Source organism: Herpailurus yagouaroundi, unplaced genomic scaffold, assembly GCF_014898765.1.
Source record: "Herpailurus yagouaroundi ecotype Mexico unplaced genomic scaffold, PumYag 162, whole genome shotgun sequence".
Classification (NCBI taxonomy): Eukaryota; Metazoa; Chordata; class Mammalia; order Carnivora; family Felidae; genus Herpailurus; species Herpailurus yagouaroundi.
The window spans coordinates 11,829,187-11,851,045 of NW_024412403.1; the positions used below are offsets into that span (position 1 = coordinate 11,829,187).

At 43.2% G+C, this 21,859-nt stretch overlaps 2 protein-coding genes and 1 long non-coding RNA gene across 5 annotated transcripts in view; 2 read left to right on the forward strand and 1 right to left on the reverse strand.

Moving 5' to 3' along the window:
• GART (phosphoribosylglycinamide formyltransferase, phosphoribosylglycinamide synthetase, phosphoribosylaminoimidazole synthetase) overlaps positions 1-3,632 on the forward strand; it is a 30,143-nt gene extending 26,511 nt beyond the window's left edge. For all 3 annotated transcript variants that reach the window (XM_040484007.1, XM_040484005.1, XM_040484006.1), the window contains exons 19-22: positions 1,136-1,266; positions 1,535-1,676; positions 2,658-2,773; positions 2,870-3,632. In XM_040484007.1, coding sequence (XP_040339941.1) covers positions 1,136-1,266; positions 1,535-1,676; positions 2,658-2,773; positions 2,870-3,058 — 578 coding nt within the window. In that variant the 3' untranslated portion in view covers positions 3,059-3,632. The remainder of the gene's footprint in view (positions 1-1,135; positions 1,267-1,534; positions 1,677-2,657; positions 2,774-2,869) is intronic.
• Positions 3,633-4,930: 1,298 nt separating this feature from the next.
• LOC121035989 (uncharacterized) lies at positions 4,931-17,899 on the reverse strand. The gene is made up of 3 exons (XR_005793172.1): positions 17,734-17,899; positions 11,366-11,514; positions 4,931-4,972 (listed from the first exon to the last, which is right to left on the reverse strand). It is a non-coding gene; the product is annotated as an uncharacterized LOC121035989 (long non-coding RNA).
• Positions 17,900-17,916: 17 nt separating this feature from the next.
• Positions 17,917-21,628, forward strand: DNAJC28 (DnaJ heat shock protein family (Hsp40) member C28). Its single transcript, XM_040484013.1, has 2 exons — positions 17,917-18,187; positions 19,085-21,628. The coding sequence occupies exon 2, from the start codon at positions 19,116-19,118 to the stop codon at positions 20,274-20,276; it is 1,161 nt and encodes a 386-aa protein (XP_040339947.1). The 5' UTR covers positions 17,917-18,187; positions 19,085-19,115; the 3' UTR covers positions 20,277-21,628.
• Positions 21,629-21,859: the final 231 nt, after the last annotated feature.

Sequence of the window (21,859 nt, forward strand, 5' to 3'; positions counted from 1 at the left end):
TTTGTTGTAGACAGGGGTGAAGTAATAAGAGCACTGTATTCTCTCAGATGGATATATAGCATGTTTATTTTTCCCACTTTAATAAGCAGCATTGCTATGAACATTTTTATAAATGTGCATTTTTAAGTGCATATCTGATTATTTCTTTAGGATACGTTCCCGGAAATGTAATTGCTTTCCAAGTCCATTTTAAGGTTTCAGTACACTTTAGGCCCAAGTTGATGGTAAAGCAAAGAAACTGTTGTAAAGGCCATAGTGGTTTCTTCTTAAGAGGCTTGATTTTTCTGGGTGCCTGGCTGGCTCCGTCGGTAGAGCATGCAGCTCTTGATCTCTGGGTTATAAATTCGAGCCCCACACTGGATCTAGAGATTACTTAAAAAAGTAAAATCTTTGGGGCGCCTAAGTGGCTCAGTTGGTTAAGCGTCCAGCTTTGGCTCAGGTCATGATCTCACAGTTCCTGAGTTCGAGCCCTGTTTTAGGCTCTGCACTGGCAGCGCCGAACCTGCTCCGGATTCTTTGTCTCCTCTCTTTGCCCCTCGCTCACTCGTGCATTCTCCCTCTCAAAAATAAACTTTTTTTTTTTTTAATTTTTTAATGTTTGTTTTATTTTTCACAGAGAGAGAGATACAGAGCCTGAGCGGGGGAGGGGCAGAGAGGGAGGGAGACACAGAATCCGAAGCAGGCTCCAGGCTCCGAGCTCTCAGCACGGAGCCCGACGCGGGGCTCGAACTCACAGACTGCGAGATCATGACCTGAGCCGAAGTTGGATGCTCAACCAACTGAGCCACCCAGGCGCCCCAAAAATAAACATTTTAAAAAAATAAAATCTTAAAAAAAAAAGAGGATTTTTTTCTTGCTTAATTAAGCAGCTTATTCCTCATCAGTTTTTAAAATGTTATACTATTTTTATTACTATGCTAGATCATGAGCAATTACATATCCTAAAACTAAGAGTGCCTGTGCTTCCATAAGCTATTATTGATCCATTATCCCAAAAGGGAATTTAAAAACCTCATGTATTTTGCCAGTCTTTTCTGAGACATTTATTTGGAAATCTTGACCATTGATTATTCAGAACGGTACATAACCTCTTTTAAGAAATGTCAGCTTACTTGTGTTTTTCTCTCTTTTTCAGGGTCAAACCTCCAAGCCCTCATAGACAATACTAGGGAGCCAAGTAGCTGTGCACACATCGTTGTTGTTATCTCCAACAAAGCTGCAGTGGCTGGCTTAGATAAAGCAGAAAGAGCCGGAATTCCCACCAGAGTGAGTTACTTTGAAAAGTATCTTTCCTGTAGACTGTATTTCAACTCATAACCCGCCCCCACAAGACTTCGGTCTGTAGGACAGCTTGTTCTTTGGCTTTCTGGATCACAGTGTGTGCCTTTCAACACCGTCCTCCCCGTTCCTTAATTCTTTACATCAGGCACATCTTCATGAGAAAGAAGTGAAATATGGTCCACGTAAAGGTTGAGTTTTAAATTATTTTTGGTAATTCATTTAAAAAGATTTTGCTTCTCTTTTTCTATTACAGGTAATCAATCATAAATTATATAAAAGTCGTGTAGAATTTGACACTGCAATTGACCAAGTCCTTGAAGAGTTCTCCACAGACATAGTCTGTCTTGCAGGATTCATGAGAATTTTATCTGGCCCCTTTGTCAGAAAATGGAATGGTAAGCAAAAATTATTTGACACCACATTGAGAAATCAAATGAAAACAAACTACAGGGTGGTTAGCTTCCCAAACAATCCCAATTGTGAAATATTTACTGGGCCATTTTAACACAGGTCATAATTTAATTTCCTTTGCCTCTGCTCAAAGAATGAATGACCCAATGACTTTTTATTTTCCTGTTCTTTGTATCAGTTTTCTTTGGCCTGCTGTAACTATCATCACTTTTTCTAATACAGCTTAGGTTACTCACATTACTAATATTTCATCTTCAGAAGAGACATTTTTACTTGCTGAGAAGCAAAGGAAAGCGATTCCCTATATCCCAAAATGAAGAGTCCATTCTTAGGGAGTGTAGACCACTGCCAGACATGGCAGGGAAGGCATTGTTTCTGGAAAACACACTTTATGTCATTGCCTTTTCCACTAACATTTTGACTACGTCCAAGTGTCCTTTTTTGTGCTTACATTTGGGCAATAAATGTATTCTCTCTCCAAAGAGTTTGTTTTCTTAAGTGAATGTGGTTAGATAGAATACAAAATTGGCAGTGCCCCTGGTGACATAATGCTCACAGAACTAACCTAGCATCTGGCTGGCGGACGTGCCACTTCGTGGTTAGAAGTCAAGCACGCAGATGCTGTGCAGGAATCTCCTGTGTGTCAGCGACAAGCCGAATCTTCGTCAAGCTCTACGATCCGGAGTTGACCCATCCCATCCGACTTTCAGTCACTGCAGGCACCTATTCAGAGTCCCTGGGTGGATCTTCAGTTGTGCAAGAGGCAAGAACTTGCTGCCCCCGGGACCTCTTGGATGAGAAGCTAGATTTCCCTTTCCTTCATTTCTGTCTTTCACAAAGAAACACCCATCCCAGAGAAATCCTATTCCTGCTGACCTCTCATTCTAGACAGGAAAACATGTATTCCTTTGGTAATATACATAGGATCTTTAAGTTCTGACCACTGTGGTTTCATTAATTTCCAGGGAAAATGCTCAACATCCATCCATCCTTGCTCCCGTCTTTTAAGGGTTCAAATGCACATGAGCAAGTCCTAGAAGCCGGGGTCACAGTCACTGGGTGTACTGTGCACTTTGTAGCTGTGAGTATGTCTCCTTCTACCAAAACATCATTACTGTCTGTATGTAAATTGTACCGGCTAGAAAGTAATGTTCAAAACTTTTGCTTCCTTCCCCAGGAAGATGTAGATGCTGGACAGATTATCTTACAAGAAGCTGTTCCAGTGAAGAGGGGCGACACCGTTACAACTCTGTCTGAAAGAGTGAAATTAGCAGAGCACAGACTATTTCCCGCAGCCCTCCAGCTGGTAGCCAGTGGAACTGTACAGCTTGGAGAAAATGGCAAGATTTGTTGGGTCACAGAGTAGTGAAGTCTCCCCCGTTCGGGGCTAGAGCCAGTTCTGAAAGAAGTCTGGCTATCTGCATTATCATGGACTCAGCCCAGAAGAACAACTGCTAAGAAAGAATTCCTCACCCACGCCTCTGGCCTTTTTTTTTTTTTAACGAACAGAGATTCATTGAAAACAAGCCTGGTGCAGCATGTCTGGGGCATACGTGTGTCACCTCCAGCGGTCTTTTAGGGTTTACCTGTTCCAGACCTTCTTGATCATAATCAAGCTGGTCGTTCAGAATCCCTTTTACTTTCAGCCAAACAAGATACCAAAACTTTTAGTCTCTCTTCTTCTTCTGACGGATACCACCTCCATTTTTTGTAGTTATATGTTCTCTAGTTTTTGAAGAGTTAACCAACAAGGCTATTAAGTTAATATCTCTTCCCCATATTGTATATCTGTACTGGTTTGAGTTGAGACTGATCTAGTCTAATTACCCTGATCATAATGTAGTGTCATAAAATGGGTGTGTAACTCCCACTTCTGAGGGATGGTGTACTTTGTGCTTTGAAATATCATTAAACATCCTAGTTATTGACAGTTTCTGTAATACCCAGATTTTAGCTTCACAATTATGGGTTACAAACATCCATACTTCTGTAAATACTAGAAGGTTAGAGTTTTGTTGGCATCTTGATTCAAAACAGGACTTAGACATGTTACTCATCTTCTCTGTCTCTCTCTTTCCCCATCTACTGAAGTAGGCACATGCCTGTCATATGGTTGTTTTGATAATTAATACGCGTGCAATGCTGAAAACACTTGGCCCAGAGTAGGCACTCCATGGTCAGCATTCATTTTATACTTCTCCCAGTTATGGAAGCTGTCGTAATTTACTGTTCTTTCAGCAAATACATCTCGAGCACAAAATTGAGAATGGGGACATAGAATTTTGGAACTGTAGGTACTATTTGGGAGCAGTGAGGGCAGATGGAAGGCACTCCACCCGGACTAATAAAGAGTATAAAGGCACTGCATGTGTTTCCCACTCCGGCCATTCATTTCCCATCTGGCTATGCAATTCTAGAGCTGGGAAGTCTGAGCTGACCTAGTAGGCACATGTACATCACACCAAGCTTGGGACCACATTTCTCCCATAGCAGAATGAATAAGGACTGGCCACCCAGCCCAGAGGTAGCCAGCCATCCTTGGACTACTGAGCAGCTTTCAAGGTGATGTGGCCTAAGCTCTGCCTGCCCAGAGTGCACCTTACAGGAAGGATACCTGGAGGCCATGTTCAAATCTTCCCTTGGAGTTTAATCTCAACATCTAACGGCTAAAGAGTCCTTTTATACAGAAGTAAATCCTAGCCTTACGAAAAGAAAGAGTAGGGGGTTAAGAGGAGTGGCACCTTCACCAACAGATGCTAATCACTGCCTCTGGTGCAAGTAGGTTTCCCCAGGCCCAGGCAGCCAGCCAATGATGTCACCCTTACCGACTGCAGTCAGCAACGGCCATGAAACTGGAGGTTCAGCCTCCTCACTTCACACAGGTCCCTTTGCTGTAAAAACGATGCGTTTATTTTGGAGAGGTCACTCAACATTATTAAGTACCTATGACATATATGCCCAACATTGTCCTATGGAGTTTAGAGAAAGTTAAAAGATACAGAAGAAAATGTTATTGGTGGATAAAATCACAAACTAATAAAAGTAGTACCATGCTGATAGCACCAGCATGTAATCTAGAAAAACCAATGTAGGGGCACCTGGGTGGCTCAGTCCATTGAGCAGCTGACGCTTGGTTTCGTCTCAGGTCATGATCTCACAGTTCGTGGGATCGAGCCCCACATTGGGCTCTGTGCTGACAGCAAGGAGCCTGCTTCAGATCCTCAGTCTCCCTCTCTCTGCCCCTTCCCAGCTTGCGCTTGCTCACTCTCAAAAATAAATGCTAAAAAAAAAAAAAAAAATGTTAAGGAAAGATCAATGTAAGCTTATGACTTGAGAAATAAAATTTTTTAGCCCTTACTCTGATACTAATGTCAACTAAAAGGAGCGTGAATTCCATGTAAGGTTATTGATTTCCTATTTTGGCAGAACAATCAAATTGTGTCTGGTTGCCAGAAACCAGAAAGTATTTGAAAATAAGGAGGATTCTGAAAGAACAAGGGAGCCCGCTTAAAGGGTGTCCTATGGTCTTATTTGGGATAAGCTGAGTATTATTTGGACATGATGAGTACATAAGTAGCCATTAGTTTATAATGGTAGAGAAAAGGTCATTTAAGTTATGAAAAGTTCAGTGCAAAAGTGAAAACAGGTCAATATTTTATTGTAATAAATATGGACATTTGTATTATGGATGTCTCTTTCTATTTGTATACAGAGGAATAAAACATCAGCCCTCGGTCACACCTTGTGTTCAGGTAGCAAGATCAGGGGGATGGGCGGTGCCCAACTGTGAATCCATAATAGTCAAAGGATTTAAGTGTGTACTCCAAAACAAGTGTGCCAAAGGGTGTTCTAAAGGGTGTTACAAGTTCTGAGAGAAATTTCATGGTCTCTAATTTTTTACTTTTTAACTACTATACAAACTCAAGTACAACAGTATTTAATCACAATAAAGTTTAGTAACTGGTACAGCTGGTAGGTTTTTTTTTTTTTTTTTTTTTTTTTTTTCTTTTTAAATCACAGTTCCCTTGCCTATTCTCGCTCCTGCTGAGGGGATAGAACCACAGCCAAAATCTTGCCCCAGGAGGATTTTTGTCAAGGACACTGCTGCCATGGTCCCACCAGGTTCCCCCAGGCCCCACTTCCAGTGGGCACTCCCATCTGCTGTGCCCCCTACGACCAAAATGCACTCTGCCTGCCTGTGCCTCGGGGGTCACTCATCCAGGCTTAAAGTCCCAGGCAGGATCATCCAACTGGCCACAGTTAGGTGGCCCACCCTGCTCTCACAGCCAGGGGCCACGGAGAACTGGAATATGGCCTTGGGCTGTCAGAAAGTGTGAAACTGCCTCCCTCTCCCAGGGTGGAGGTCGCCCTGCACAGGGCGAAGGGATTCCCAAGCACAGCAGCCCCCACGGAACAAGGGTCCAGCTCCTCAGTTCACGTGACAGATGTGGCTGCAGGTATTTCAGGAAGAGGAATAAAATCCCAGTTATTTTTAAGTTCATGTTACTGTTAACGCCAATGGTTCCCCTTGGCTTATCTCCCTGAGCTGCTTTTTACCAATGATCTCTGTAATACATAGATTTTGCCTCCTCCACTACGGTTGAAGAGATAGTCTCTGATAGCCATTCTTTCACAAGCCACTTCAGCCTTTATTTACAACACAAGGCCATTTTCCTTTATCCGGAACCAACTGTTAATATTTTTAAATTCATAAGTAGGAACAATCAGAATGTCCCATCAGCTAGTGAGTCAATAAAGAAAATGTGGTCTACCCATACAATGGGGTATTACCGTCATTAAAGGAAACAAAGAAGATACATACTACAACATGGATGAACCTTGAAATATGCTAAGTGAGGGCATCTGGGTGGCTGAGTCAGTTAAGCATCTGACCAGCTCAGGTCATGATCTCACGCTTTGTGGGTTGGAGCCCCGCGTCGGGCTCTGTGCTGACAGCTCAGAGCCTGGAGCCTGCTTTGGATTCTGTGTCTCCCTCTCTCTCTGCTCCTTCCCCGCTCGCACTCTGTCTCTCTCTCTCAAAAATAAATAAACATTAACAAATTTTTTTAAAGCATGCTAAATGAAGAATCCAGTCACATAAGACTACATTTGTAATTCTATTGACATGGAATGTCCAGAACAGGCAAATCCATACAGACACAGAATAGATTAGTAGTTGCCCATGGCTGTGGGGATAGATGTACTTTAAGGGTGATGTCTAAAGGGTGCAAGGTTTCTGTTAGGTAATGAGAATGTTCTAGAATTGATTGTGGAGATGGCTGCATGATTCCATGGGCATATCTTAAGCCACTGAAATGTACAGTTTAAATGGGTGAATTGTGTGGCATATGAATTATATCCCCATAAAACAGTTTCTCAAAACAAAGATACAACTTATTAATTCAGTTTTGGAAATACATCAAGATTACATTTAATCTGATGTTATAAAATACATCACACATTTAAAATACTTCCCATTCAAAATATGAAGTCACTTCAATGAAATCAGATAAGACATCCATGCTTTGTGACAGATATCGTATTAAAGACTGTCTATCTGAACCACAATCCTAATCCTCAATCCCCCATCTGTTAACCTGGTAATTCTTGGGAGTATACTTAGTACAAATGCTAACTCCTGAGCCCCACCTGTATTCTGAGCATTGCAATAAAGGCATGAAGATTTCAATATTCCCAATCGATTTCCTCTTTTAAAAAAGGTTCAGGAACTGGGCACCTGGGTGACTCGGTCAGTTAAGCGTCCAACTTTGGCTCAGGTCATGATCTCTTGGTTTGTGATCTGAAGCCCCGCATCGGGCTGTCTGCTCTCAGCAAAGAGCTCCACTTTGGATCGTCTGTCTCCCTGTCTCTCTGCTCCTTCCCCCACCTCTCTCTGTCTCTCTCAAAACTAAACATTTAAAAAAGTTTTTAAAAAGTTTCATGAATTGAAGTATTTGTGGACACTCAGAGTCTAACTGTATTTTATTTTCTTTAAGTTTATTTATTTTGAGAGAGAGCGAGCGAGCGCACATGCGCGATAGCAAGGGAGGGGCAGAGAGAGAGGGAGGGAGAGAATCCCAAGCGGGCTCCGTGCTGTCAGCCCAGAGCTGACTCAGGGTTTGATCCCACTAACTGTGAGATCATGACCTTAGCCAAAATCAGAGTCAGACGCTTAACCGACTAAGCCACCCAGGCACCCCCAGACTGCATTTAAAATTTTTCTGTACTACTAAACTCCAAACATTTACAGGAAAAATTAGTTTTGTTATAGCAATATCACTCAATCCCTTGACTGCTTCAGTTAGATGCAAAAACAAAACAAGATCACTAAAATCATTTTATTTTTTAATTTTTTTACTGTTTATTTTTGAAGGAGAGAGAGAGAGAGAGAGAGAGAGAGAGAGAGAGAGAGCGCAAGTCAGGGAAGGGCAGAGAGACACAGAATCTGAAGCAAGCTTCGGGCTCCAGGCCCTGAGCTGTCAGCACAGAGCCTGACGCAGGGCTCTAACTCACGAACCGTGAGATTGTGACCTGAGCCAAAGTCATTTAATCCACTGAGCCACCCTGGCGCCCCTCCAAAAATTATTTTAAATTAAATATTCAGGTGACAAAGCTATTAAGTCCTCCTTCACTTTTGCTGAAAGCCAAGTATTGAAAACCTTCTAGTTTTATAAAGGATTTATTTTGCTTTCTTACCATCCACAGCAAATCAGCCTTTTCTTTATTTTTTTTTAATGTTTATTTTTGAGAGAGTGAGAGAGAGAGACAGAGCATGAGTGGGGGAGAGGCAGAGAGAGAGAGAGGGAGATACAGAATTCGGAGCAGGATCCAGGCTTCAATCTGTCAGCACAGAGCCCGATGGGGGGCTTGAACCCACAAAGCCATGAGATTGTGACCTGAGCGGAAGTCGGATGCTTAACCAACTGAGCCGCCCAGGCACCCCGGCCTTTTCTTTTTTTTCCCTCAAATCAGCCTTTTCAAGTGTGCCTTTGGTGCCCTGAGGGTGTTTACAGCACCCTAGTAAGATTCAGGACACCGGCAAGGTGTGCCTTTCTTTTACAAAATGAGGGACTATCCTTCAGAGGCCGGTGGGACTTCACACCTTAGTCATCAGCTTAGAGACCAAGCTTAGGCCTGCAACTGAGTGTGTAGACAATTTAGGGAATCAAAACACAGAACTCACAGAGCTCCTAGCACCCTTAGCAATCAAGCGAGAGGTCCGCAAAGGAGCCTGAAAATGAACAAACAGTGCAGTTGGGGGCCCAGGAGAGAGGGACACCTCCAGCCTAGGAGAAGGGTGTCTCCAGGAGCAGGGATCGAGCTTCTGGCTGTTCTCTCTTAGAGGCCAAGTAGAGAGAAATAGCTACCACCACCCCATCACGCACCTTTCGGCAAGCCAGAGAGCCCAGCACCTTAAATCTGTTCCCTGGCACAGGAGGCTCTGGGGGCCCAAGTGTGCCCCGCCAAAATGCCAACATCCAAGGTGGGATGATAGCCCTGGGTGGAGGAGGTAAGGAAGAGGTCGCAGCGGCCCAAAGCTCAACCTGCAGGACACGGGCATCCAGCAACAGGGAACTGAGGGCACTTAAGCCTCTACTTGCTTTTAGAGTTTTCCATCTGGGAGGAAACAGTTTGGAGAACACAAATTCCTGGGGTCCACTGAACCAACGTATGAGGATCCTACAGGCCCGTATGTCAGTCAGCTTAGGCTGCTGTAACAAAATGCCACAGACTGGGGCTTTACTCTCTTGAGGTTCTGGAGGCTGGAAGTTCAAGATCAGGGTTTCTGAGGCCGCCTTCTCATTGTGTCCTCACATAGTCTTTCCTTTGCACACATGCATTCCCGGTGTCCCTTTGTGTATCCAGATTTCCTCCTCTTACAAGGACAACAATCAGATTGCATTAGAGGGCACCCCCCAATGGCCCTATTTTAACTGAAAATCTAATAATGACTTAACAGAGTTCTGGCGCTACTAACTACATTTTGAAACAAATTCCTCCTGGAACTAAGATTGTTATTTTATTTTTTTACTTTATTTATTTTGAGAGACACAGAGACAGCATGAGCAGGGGAGGGGCAGAGAGAGAGAGAGGGAAAGAGAGAAAATCCCCAGCAGGCTCCCTGCTGCCAGCAGAGTCCATACTCGGGGCTCAAACCCACGAAACCGCGACATCATGACGTAAGCCGAAACCGAGAGTCGGACACTTAACTGACTGAGCCACCCAGGTGCCCCTGAGATTGTTATTTTAGAAAGCTATACGCCAAGCCAACATGCAACTACTCTAGCACTTTCTTTCCCTTTTGTAGCATGTAATCATGTTTGCCCTCTGGATAGGGAGGGCTACAGAAAAAGTTCTGCACTAACTGTGCAGATTGAATCTGCAGATTTAGACCATCTGCAGATTTAGACTGGCAGAAAAATCTGCCACAGACCATGTGGCCTTGGGCATGTCACCGTTTTCTCTTTCAGAAGGCTAAGATTAGATTCCCATGGTCTCTTTTATTCCAACATCCTGCTCTTCCTTGTCTGAACTGTAATAGATCTGGGGAGAAACTAGTGGAAAGGAGAAAGCAGGGAAAGGATAGTCCACAGCAGGGCCCCTGAAATAGCACTGTCGACATTCTGGGCCAGAGAGTTCTTTGCCAGATAATCCTTGCCTTGTGAAATGTTGAGTAGCATCCGCGGCCTCCAACCACTAGGTGCCAGGAACAATTCCCGGCTGTGACAATCAAAAATGCCTCCACTTTTTTTTATGTTTTCACTAGGGTTTCTGTTTCTCCACATCTTCACCATCATTTGTTATTTTCTGTTTTGTTTTGTCTGAGAGCAGCCACCCTCGTGGATGCGTTCTGCTGTCTCACTGTGGTTTTGATTTGCATTTCCCTAACGATCAGTGGTGTTGAGCTTCCCTGCATCCAAGTGACCTGCTGGCCACTTGTACACCTTCTTTGGAGAAATGTCCATTCGAGTCATTTGCCTGTTTTTTTTTTTAATCCGCTGATCTGTTAAAACCATTTCTATAGGTTTATATAGTTGGAATCATAGAATATGTAACCTTTTCGGATTGGCTTTTGTCACTTAACAATGTGCATTTCAGGTTCTTCCACGTCTTTCCATGACCTGATTGCTCACTTACTTTCTTTTTTTTTTAATTTATTTGAGAGAGACCAAAAGCATGTGCGCATGCGCACAAATGAGGGGCAGAGGGAGAGGGAGAGAATTCCAAGCAGGCTCCCCACCGTCAGCGCAGACCCCACGGCGGGGTTCAATCCCACGGCCATGAGATCATGACCTGAGCCGAGATCAAGAGTCAGACACTCAACCGACTGAGCCACCCAGGCACCCCACAAATACATTCTTTTTAAAGAATTAAAAACGACTGGGGCGCCTGGGTGGCGCAGTCGGTTAAGCGTCCGACTTCAGCTCAGGTCATGATCTCCCGGTCCGTGAGTTCGAGCCCCGCGTCGGGCTCTGTGCTGACAGCTCAGAGCCTGGAGCCCGTTTCAGATTCTGTGTCTCCTTCTCTCTCTGACCCTCCCCTGCTCATGCTCTGTCTCTCTCTGTCTCAAAAATAAATAAACGTTAAAAAAAAAATAAAAAAAAAGAATTAAAAATGACTAACACTTATAGAACAGTTGCAAAAATACAAAAACCTTCCAAATAAACCTTACCCATTTTCTCCAACGAACATTTCAGTCCATGTGGCTTATTGTTTGCTCTCTTTCTCCCTTGCTCTGTACATGTGTTTATTTCTAAATCATTGGAGAGTAATTTGCAGACATCATATCCCTTTATCCATAAATATTTCAACATGTATTTCCTAAGAAGAAGGACAGAACCACTCACTCACTGTGGATATCCCCACAACCTCGCTGTCAAGTAAGGAACAGAAATTATATGATTCTTCAATTTCATTTAATACAAGAAATGTTATTTATTTAATCACGAATGAGTTTGGGTAATGAACTGGATTTACATGCTCATTTCTGAGAACAGCACGGACCAAATGAGTCAGCATCACCTCGCCAGAGCCTGAGATGCCTCCAGACAAGCCCCAAGATGAAAAGGTCACTCAGGGACATCCCAGAGAGTGAGCTTTTTGAATGGAAGCAGCCTTACATCCCATGACAAAGCTGTTTAGGAATCAGATTTGCTTTAAAACCTATTCTTTCTATAAAGCATCTTGAATGATTCTCTAGCAAATAGTGTTGTGTGACAGTTTTAATGTGTTTATTAGAGTTTTGTTGCTCAAATCTTTGACAACTGGTAAGCAGTGAAAGGAGGCAAACCCTCCACATACTGGTCTTTTTAACTTATCAAAACACCTAGACTGACTGTAGTGAACAATTCTGTATTGCATACCTGAAATTTGCTAGGGGAGTAGATCTCAAGTGTTTTCATCAAAAAAAAAGAAGGTAACTCTGTGAGGTGATGGATATGTTAATTAGCTTGATTAATTGGCTTGAGTGTGGTGATTATGTCACCATATATACCTATATCAAAGTATCAAATTGTACACCTTAAAAATATACAACTTTTCTCTGTCAATTCTACCTCAATAAAGCTGGAAACAAATTCCGAAGGGCGAGAAAAGCACATGGTAGCTCTGCTGTAAAGCAGTGATTTCACGAAACACACTGAGTAAATGCAAGATGGGCTAGAAACAATTCAAACGCTGGTTCCCAGACAGCAGGTGCGCATCTGTTTTCCCCACTCCTGGCCTGTGGTTAGCGGGAGGTATGTGCAATATTCAGAATTCCAAGGAACAGAGAGTGCTGTAGATCCGCACTAAATGCAGATAATTCAGGCTCAAGTAACAAGAAATCATCACATGAATTCCACACCAAAAATGAAAATCCGAAATCCCGGGTGGTGGAGGGCAGTTTACCATGAGCAAAGTGCCACAGCCCCCGCATGTGGCCCACACAGGAGACCCTGACAAGTGGTTTTCCTAGCTGGGAAGAGGAAAAAGGAGGAAATACCCAAAAGAATGTGAATCTTCTCTTTCCCACAGTACCTTTCCCTCACCGCATCCCCCTCCCAGACTGTAGAGTGTTGTCACATTACATAAGTTACCCCACTGCCTTCTTTCTTTAAAAGCTGACACTCTAGGGGCACCTGGTGGCTCAGTCGATTAAGCATCTGACTCTTGATTTCAGCTCAGGTCATGATCTCATGGTTTGTGGGCTCGAGCCCCACATCAGGCTCTGTGCTGACAATGCAGAGCCTGATTGGGATTGGGATTCTCTCTCTCTCTCTCTCTCTCTCTCTCCCTCTTTCTCTGGCCCTCCCCCACGAGCGCACGCACACAGGCACGCTTACCTTCTCTCAAAATAAATAAATAAACTAAAAAAAAAAAAAAATCTGGCACTCTACATCAAACTCTTTCTTAATCAAATAGTTTAAAAGTGAATTAAGATGGCACCCCAGAAGGGTGCCTGGCTGGCCCGGTTGGTAGAGTATGCAGCTCTTAATCTTGGGGTCATGAGTTCAAGCCCCACATTCAGTGCAGAACCTACTTAAATTAAAAAAAAAAAACAAAAACAAATGATGGCACCTGGAGAGGAAGGCATCTTCATGGTGGTTCTACGAACTGTAGCTCCAGACGTTACCATCCGCAAACATCATTGGACCTGAGGTTTTAGGATGCAGACTGAACCATAAATCAATCTTGAGGGAAGTGTGATTTTTGGTTACTATGGCAACTTACTGGCAAGACATCGACCTCTTTGCAGTTCTCATGGAACCAGCAAACAAAAGAGAAGGAAAAAAAAAACCCATCTGAGAGAACAGAGAGAAGAGGCCTCTGTTGTAGCGCCCCGCCTCCCACAGGAGCTCAGTGAATATTTAATATAACTATAATGTAAGGAAATTTGGTTTTTAATAACTTTGAAAAATATCACTCTATTTTCTACCCACTTGGCAGTACAATTAATGATTAGGTTTTGATGTGCCAACTAAATTCTTGCTGTCTGCTCTCCTCTGTATATGTAATTTTTTTTTTTTAACATTTATTTATTTTTGAGAGACAGAGAAAACGGAGCGTGAGTGGGGGAGGGGCAGAGAGAGAGGAAGACACAGAATCGGAAGCAGGCTCCAGGCTCTGAGCTGTCAGCACAGAGCCCGACGTGGGGCTCAAATCCACAAACCGGGAGATCATGACCTGAGCCAAAGTCGGACGCTTCACCGACTGAGCCACCCAGGTGCCCGGGGACATTTGTTTTCAAAATGCTCAACTATATTGTGAAAGAATGTTCTAAAAAAGATGTTCTAAACGAGGAAATGCACGGACATCGAATCCAACATACATTCATTTAAAACCAGTCCTTTGGGCGCCTGGGTGGCTCAGTCGGTTGAGCATCTGACTTCGGCTCAGGTCATGATCTCACAATTCATGGGTTCAAGCCCCACATCGGGCTTTGCCAGCAGCACAGAACCTGCTTCAGATTCTCTGACTCCCTCTCTCTCTCCCACTCCCCCACTCTCACGTGCTCTCTGTTAAAAGTAATCATTAAAAAAGATAATAATTACATAAATGAATAAATAAAACCGGTCTTTATGTAAGATTATACTACATCCTAGCTGACAAACATGAGATAATAATTGTATTTTGTGGAGAATGATAGAGGTTCAAGCATGTTGATTTTAATCATGATACAACCTGAAAATGGTTAACAACGTTATATGTGTTTTTAACAATGAACGTGTTTTTAAAAGTCTATAGTTTAGGGGCGCCTGCATGGCTCAGTCAGTTGAACATCCGACTTCAGCTCAGGTCATGACCTCATGACCTCATGGAACCATGACCTCATGGTTCGTGGGTTTGAGCCGTGCACTGGGGGGCTGTCAATGCAGAGCCTGCTTCAGATTCCCTGTCCCCCCCTCTCTGCCCCTCCTTTGCACGTTCTCTTGCTCTCTGTCAAAAATAAACATTAAAAAATTATAAATAAATAAGTCTATAGTTTAATTAAGCAAGGTAACTCTCACAGTTCATGGGATCGAGCCCTGAGTCAGGCTCCATCTGCTGATGGCATGGAGCCTGCTTGGGATTCTCTCTATCCCCCTCTCTCTTCCCCGGCCCCCCCCCCCCCCCCGACTCATGCTGCTCTCTCTCTCTCTCTCTCTCTCTCTCTCAAACAAACTTAAAAAAAAATGCCAGTCAAGGGAGCCTTTCAGAAGAGCATGTGACTCTTGATCTCAGGGTTGTGAGTTCAAGCCCCACATTGGGTATAGAGAATATTTTTAACAAATTAAATCTTTAAACAGCACCTAGCTGGTTCAGTCAGTAGAGCATGCAACTTTTGATCTCAGAAGTCATGAGTTTGAGCCCCATATTGGGGGTGGAGCCCACTAAAAAAAATAATAAGTAAAATAAAAGAAAATCTTAAAAAGAAAAAAAAAGCTAGTCAATTTGTGTGTTTGGATCAGATTCTGAATTTGATCTTTTGACCACACCTTATAATCGCTAGGAATACTGACTGCAGAGTAGGGAGCCATCTTTTTAACAGGAAAAGAACCATATTTTCAAATGGTTGACTCTTTCTGCCCATACCTAAACTGAACAAGAAAGCTCTGGTTTATTACTCATTTGACCTGCTGACTTCAAAGTGTATGTGTTGCTCTGAGGGACATCATGAGGGCAATTGCTGAAAGTGGAATAGTAACTTCATTAAATATCATATCTATATTTAATCTGCCAAATTGATAACAGTGCTATGGTAACGTAAGGAAATGTTGTTTTGAGGAAATGAATGCTCAATACTTGGTCAAGTATTGAATTATATAATTTTCAAATGCTTTCAAATGATTTAGGAAAAAAAGTATATATTTGGAGAAAGAGAGAGAATGGTAAAGCAAATGTGGCAACTCTTTGTAGATGAACCAATACCAGAAAACTGCCTACCTCCACATTTCTTATACATGAGAAAAATAATTCCCCAGGTCAGTTAGCTAGTTTGCATTTTGCAGCTGCAAAGTGTTCCTAATGGATAACTCAGTCAACTCCAATTCACCTTCTACAAGCACAGAATCACACTATGAAACTGACCCTCTTGAAAGACAGAAATGGACTTAAGGTTCTGGTAACTTACAAAAGGCACTTAACTACTTGATGCTAAAGTACAGTAACTTCTAAAATGCAAACATCAAAATGAGACTTGTGATAAGTGTTTTGAGAAATGCAAAGTACTCCACAAATGCGAGTAGTTTTTAAAGCTGTGTTTATGCTTTTTTCCCCTTTTATGCTGTTTAAGATGTTGCCAGAAAGTTAACCCTTGTAGAAACAGGAACTTAAAAAAAAATTTTTTTTTAATGTTTACTCATTTTTGAGAGAGAGAGAGAGAGAGAGAGAGAGAGAGAGAGAAGACAAGAGTGCAAGCAGGGAAGGGCAGAGAGGGAGACAGAGATTCTGAAGGAGACTCCAGGCTCTGAGCTGTCAGCACAGAGCCTGATGCGGGTCTTGAACTCACAAACAGTGAGATCATGACCTGAGCCTAAGTCAGACGCTTAATGCACTGAGACACCCAGGCGCCCCAGGAACTCTTAAAAAAATTTTTTTAACGTTTATTTATTTTTGAGAGACAGATCATGAGCGGGAGAGGGGCAGAGAGAGAGGGAGACACAGAATCCGAAGCAGGCTCCAGGCTCTGAGCTGTCAGCACAGGGTCTAACACGGGGGGCTCGAACCCACGAACCGTGGGATCATGAACTAAGCCAAAGTCGGACGCTTAACTGACTGAGCCACCCAGGTGCCCCAATGCCCCAGGAACTCTTTATGTTCATTGTTTGCTTATATGGAAATCCCTCTGCAACAATATTTAAATATTTTTCAGTGCAACTACATGAAAGGTAGCAAATTATTATATTATCTATAATTCAAAAGCTTACAGATGCTAGTACCTATTTCTGCTCCTTTTAGGAGACATAGTCGTAATAAAATACATTGCTTAATTTGCCAGGCATTGTGCCAAGTGACTTGCATACATTGTGTAATTCTCACAAACATTCAGTGAGTTTGATGCAATTATTACTTCATCATATGTAAAATGAGGAAAACAGCTGCACTTATCTCAGGGCTGCTGTAAGGATTCAAAGAGACCATACATAGGGGCACCTGGTTGGGTCAGTCAGTACAGCAGGTGACTCTTACTCTCTGGGTCATGAGTTCAAGCCCCATGTTTGGGTGCAGAGACTACTTAAATGAATAAACAAGAACTTTAAAGAAAAAAAGAGAGAGAGACTATACATAAAGCACTTAGCACAGTAGGTGTAAAAAAGGAAGTGCTAAACATACGTTTACCATTTATTGGTACCTTTATTTTACTAGTAAACAGACACAGAGAAAAGCAAGTGGAAGAAAAAGGATTTTCAATCCAGGTCTGACTCTCCAATTTTCTGCCTTTTTTCTATTTATTTGTTTTTTTTTTTTAATTACCTCCCCATTCAAGAGGGGGAGGAGGAAATCCTCGTGACAGTGGATGAGCTTAAAAGCCAGGAGACCCCTGTTTTGAATTCGCCCTGGACTGTCCTCACCCCTCATCCCCTACCTACCAATACCTGGCTAAGCGAGCTCCTCAGGAGGGACTTGCTGAATTAACGACTAGGTTTGGTTTCTGTTGTTGTTGTTTATTTATTTTTGAGGGGGGGGGGAGGGAGAGAGCGCAAGCACAAGGGGGAGGGGCAGAGAGAGAGGGAGACACAATGTTCCAAGCAGGCTCCAGGCTCCCAGCTGTCAGCACAGAGTCCGCCGCAGGGCTCGAACCCACGAACCGAGAGATCATGACCTGAGCCAAAGTCCTAGGCTTGATCGACTGAGCCACCCAGTCGCCCCAAAGACTAGGTTTCCAGCCTGGGTTAGCTACATCTTTCTGGGCTGGGTACAACATTCACGACTCGGCGCTGGTGCCCCATCTGCAGACCCAGAAGAGGCTGTTCAGGTCCTGAACAGGGAAACGACTACGTCTTCCCTCCTCAAACGCAAACTACCAAGGGCTGTCGCCCCGGAACCACTGCGCCTTCAAGTGTCCCAACCCCCACTCACCACTCTGCTCTCCACAGTTCAGGCCACCGCCACATTTTCGCTGCCCCCGCGCGGCGGAGGACAGAGCGCGCCGCACTTCGCGACGAACTACACCTCCCACAATCCCAGTCGGCCGGACCACCTCCCGCTGGAGGTGGGCGCGGAGGCGGAGCGGATCACCCGGGGGCGGGGCGGAGCCTTCCGAAACGTCCTGCCTGTGTCCTACAGGGTTCAGTTCATTTTAGGAGAGATTCCTGGGTTCCCTGTTAAAGTAGGACTTCTGTCCCCATTAGGTACGACTCTGCCCTCCGTCCCCTCTGTGGTCCCCTCAGTGTAAGCCGGCAGATGGTCTAGTCCAGGGCCGCCCGTGGGCCGCAGCGAAACCCCAGGAGAACGAAAGGCAGGCCGCGCACGCATGCGCAGAGGCGCAGCATGGGGGCGGGAGCCGCTAAGCCCCTTCCCCGCCGCTGTGAAGGTGAGTAGGGGGCGGGGCGTGTTCCGCGTCAAGACTGACCACTGCCCCGCAATGGCCACGGTTGGATCGGCCGCTACCATCTCGACCAACTCTCCGAGCCGTTGACCCCAACTGTCCAGAAAATTGGGGTCCCTAGAAGCTCAGTTGTAGCGTTTGTACATCAATATCCCACTTCCAATTCAACCACTTCCAGCATTTCATTGCTTTTGTCTAGGTATAAGTTTTTTTCTGCTAGACCATGCGTGTGAAAAATAGCAGCTAACGTGTCAGGAGGGCCCACCTTTCGTCTTGGTTTTCTAGCATGTAGCAAACAGCTCCTTCTGATAAGGTATAGAGCTTAAAGGCTTTTGGACGCTTGATTCTATTCAATTGTGTGTCAGATGAGGTACATGCTTTGCCATGCTGTTTCATGTGTGTACGTCTTCTGAGAAGACTCCTTGAGATGATGAAGACAGCGATACACTAAAGACATAGTGGAGGTGATGAAGTTTATAATCTGCCAGGAATACAGAGAATTAAGCAAGCCTCTTATTGTGCCCTAACCCTACCCATTTTCCTTACGCCTTGCTGTGTGACTTGGTTATGTTGCTTAACCTTCTGGGCCTACCTTTTCCCATAAAATGAGGAGATTGGATTAGATCTCTTCAGAACTTGCCAGCTCTGAAATTCTGCTATTAGTTAGTGAGTAGAATCCAGATGATATCACAATATGGTAATGCTAAACATCCTCAACTTCCATTTCTCTGCTAACGCAAGAGAAACCTAGCAAGTGTAAGAATGTGGCAGCAGCATTAGAAAGAACTGCCCTTCATGGTACCTGTAATTTCTTCCTGATTGCTGAAAATATGAGATTTGCTGATAATACAACTTTCTTCACTCCTTGTTGTCTGTTTGTAGATCATTGCTAGGAGGAACTCTGGGTACAATTATGAACACAGTGTGTGTAATAATGGCTCACATCTTAAGATCTCATCTGATAAATGCTTCAATGGTACCGAATCGAATGAAAATGCCTCCATATCTTGGTGTCATTAGAAACAGAATGATGTCAACTCAGAAATCCAAAAAGAAGATGAGAGACTATTACAGGCTGCTGAATCTGGATGAAGGATGCTCTGCGGATGATGTCAGGGAAGCTTTTCATAAGCTTGCCAAGCAATACCACCCAGACGGTGGTTCTAGTACAGCGGATTCAGCAACATTCATACAGATCGAAGAAGCTTATAGGAAGGTGCTTTCCCACGTGGTAGCACAAGCAAATGCCGGACAGAATAAAGTTGAAGAAGCAGAGGAAGAGGAAGAAAAGTTCAAATATAAAACACCCCAACACCGACATTATTTAAGTTTTGAAGGTATTGGTTTCGGAAGTCCCAGTCAACGAGAGAAGCAATATAGGCAATTTAGAGCAGACCGTGCAACTGAACAAGTGATGGAATATCAGAAGCAGAAACTACAAAGCCAGTATTTCATTGATAGCGTAATTGTTAAAGATGTAAGACAGAGTAAAGAACAAAAGATAACTCAGGCTATTGAGCGTTTAGTAGAGGATCTCATTCAGGAATCAATGGCAAAAGGAGACTTTGACAATCTCAGTGGGAAGGGAAAGCCTCTAAAAAAATTTTCTGGCTGTTCATATATTGATCCCATGACTCACAACCTGAACAGAATATTGATAGATAATGGATACCAACCAGAATGGATCCTCATGCAAAAGGAAATAAAGGATACTATCGATCAACTCAGAGAGGCAATTTTAGTGTCAAGGAAAAAACTTGGGAATCCAATGACACCAACTGAACAGCAACAGTGGAACCAAGTTTGTGAGCAGTTTCACGAAAACATCAGGAAACTGAACAAGCGAATTAATGATTTTAATTTAATTGTTCCTCTCTTGAGCAGGCAAAAAGTCCATTTTGATGCACAGAAAGAAATTGCCAGAGCCCAGGAAATATATGAAGCCCTTATAAAAACAAAAGAAGTCACAGATAAAAACCCAAACAACACTGATCAGGGTGAAGGGGAGAAAATACCTGGAGTCAAGACAGGCTTTTTTAACTGGATGAATGTGTGGAAATTTATTAAAATCTGACCATTTAAATATGCAGAATACTACCCCAAATCATTTTCAGTTGTACTGATGTCATACATAGGGGATGAGATTTATTGCTACAACACAAGAGTTTGAGAAATGTATGCCTCTGCACTTTTCACAAAACTAATCACATCTCTAGTGATGTATAAGTGAGAAAGCTGTAAGAAACTGAGAGAAGTGTTCAACCAGCTTTGCTCTGAGGATATTGCAAGAAAAGAACTCCTAAGAAAACAGTTTAATCCATTTCAGAGTTTAAATGTCAGTCATAGGTGACACGAATTAGGACAAGGACTCAGACTGGGAATCATAAAGCATAGTCCAAAAGTCTTAGTGCTCTTTTAAGCTCTAGTAACTTAAAGACCGTTGCTGTTGCTATCTTCACAGCTACTTAAACAACAATGAAAAAAAACCCTAAGAAGTATTATAAAAAGTCACAAAACTATGGAAGTATGGAATGTAGGCAAGCAAACCTCCAAATGATGAATGTTCTTTGCAAGCTTGCTGCATTTAGACCTTGTGGTTATTAAAGTTTAAAACTGTTCTAAGACTTTTGGGATACTCTTTAAGTGGATGGAAATGTTATGATCAGGAAATTAGCCCAAAGGAGTTACTGTACTCTCCCTTTTTTCATAAAGACCTTCCTTGTGGGTATTGAATAACACACACACACACACACACACACACACACACGCACACACACACACTATATGGGTTGTGCTTTTTCCTTCCCAACTTCATTATCTTGGCTATAGAGAAATCCATCAGCCAAGATAGTTGATATAGCTGTTCTAGAAATAAACTCCAGTGGCCACTTTAAAGAGTTTGGGTGTATTTTCTATCCTTTTGGAAATTAAAAAAAAAAAAAAAGTCCTTGGGCTCAATGGAAACTTAAGATTTCACTCTGGCTTCATCTCTAATCAGAGATTGAAATGTTAGGTTTACATAGATCTATCTGAAGCCTGTCTTTGTCATGTATCAGATTCCCCAGAGGCTTTTTCCATATGAGAATCTCAATTTAGGGATCCAATTTCCTGTCTTAGGAATGCTTTCACACACAAAAAGATGTCTGGATTTTGTGCCAGTTTGCACTTTTGACGAATGACAAAGAGATTAACATTCGTGAGATTGTGTTTTGTCCACTTTCAGAAAATCTGCCGTTTTTAGATTTGTGTAATTGCTTTAGCCACAGAACTGGGCAACTAGAAGGATACAGAGGGTGGTCAAACTGAGCAGATCTTTTTCCTTATTTAGAGTGTTATATTATGGATGTTGTTCAAAAATGGCACCTGCCACTCTGATCTTGAAAGAACAAGTTTTTTTTTAAATTTTTTTAATGTTTATTCATTTTTGAAAGACAGAGAGAGACAGAGCACAAGCAGGGGTGGGGTGGAGAGAGAGGGGGACACAGAATCCGAAGCAGGCTCCAGACTCTGAGCTGTCAGCACAGAGCCTGACGCGGGGCTCGAACTCACAAACTGTGAGATCATGACCTGAGCCGAAGCCAGACGCTCAACCAACTGGGCCACCCAGGCGCCCCAAGAACAAGTTATTTTGTAAAGTATGTGATAGTTAAGTCAAAC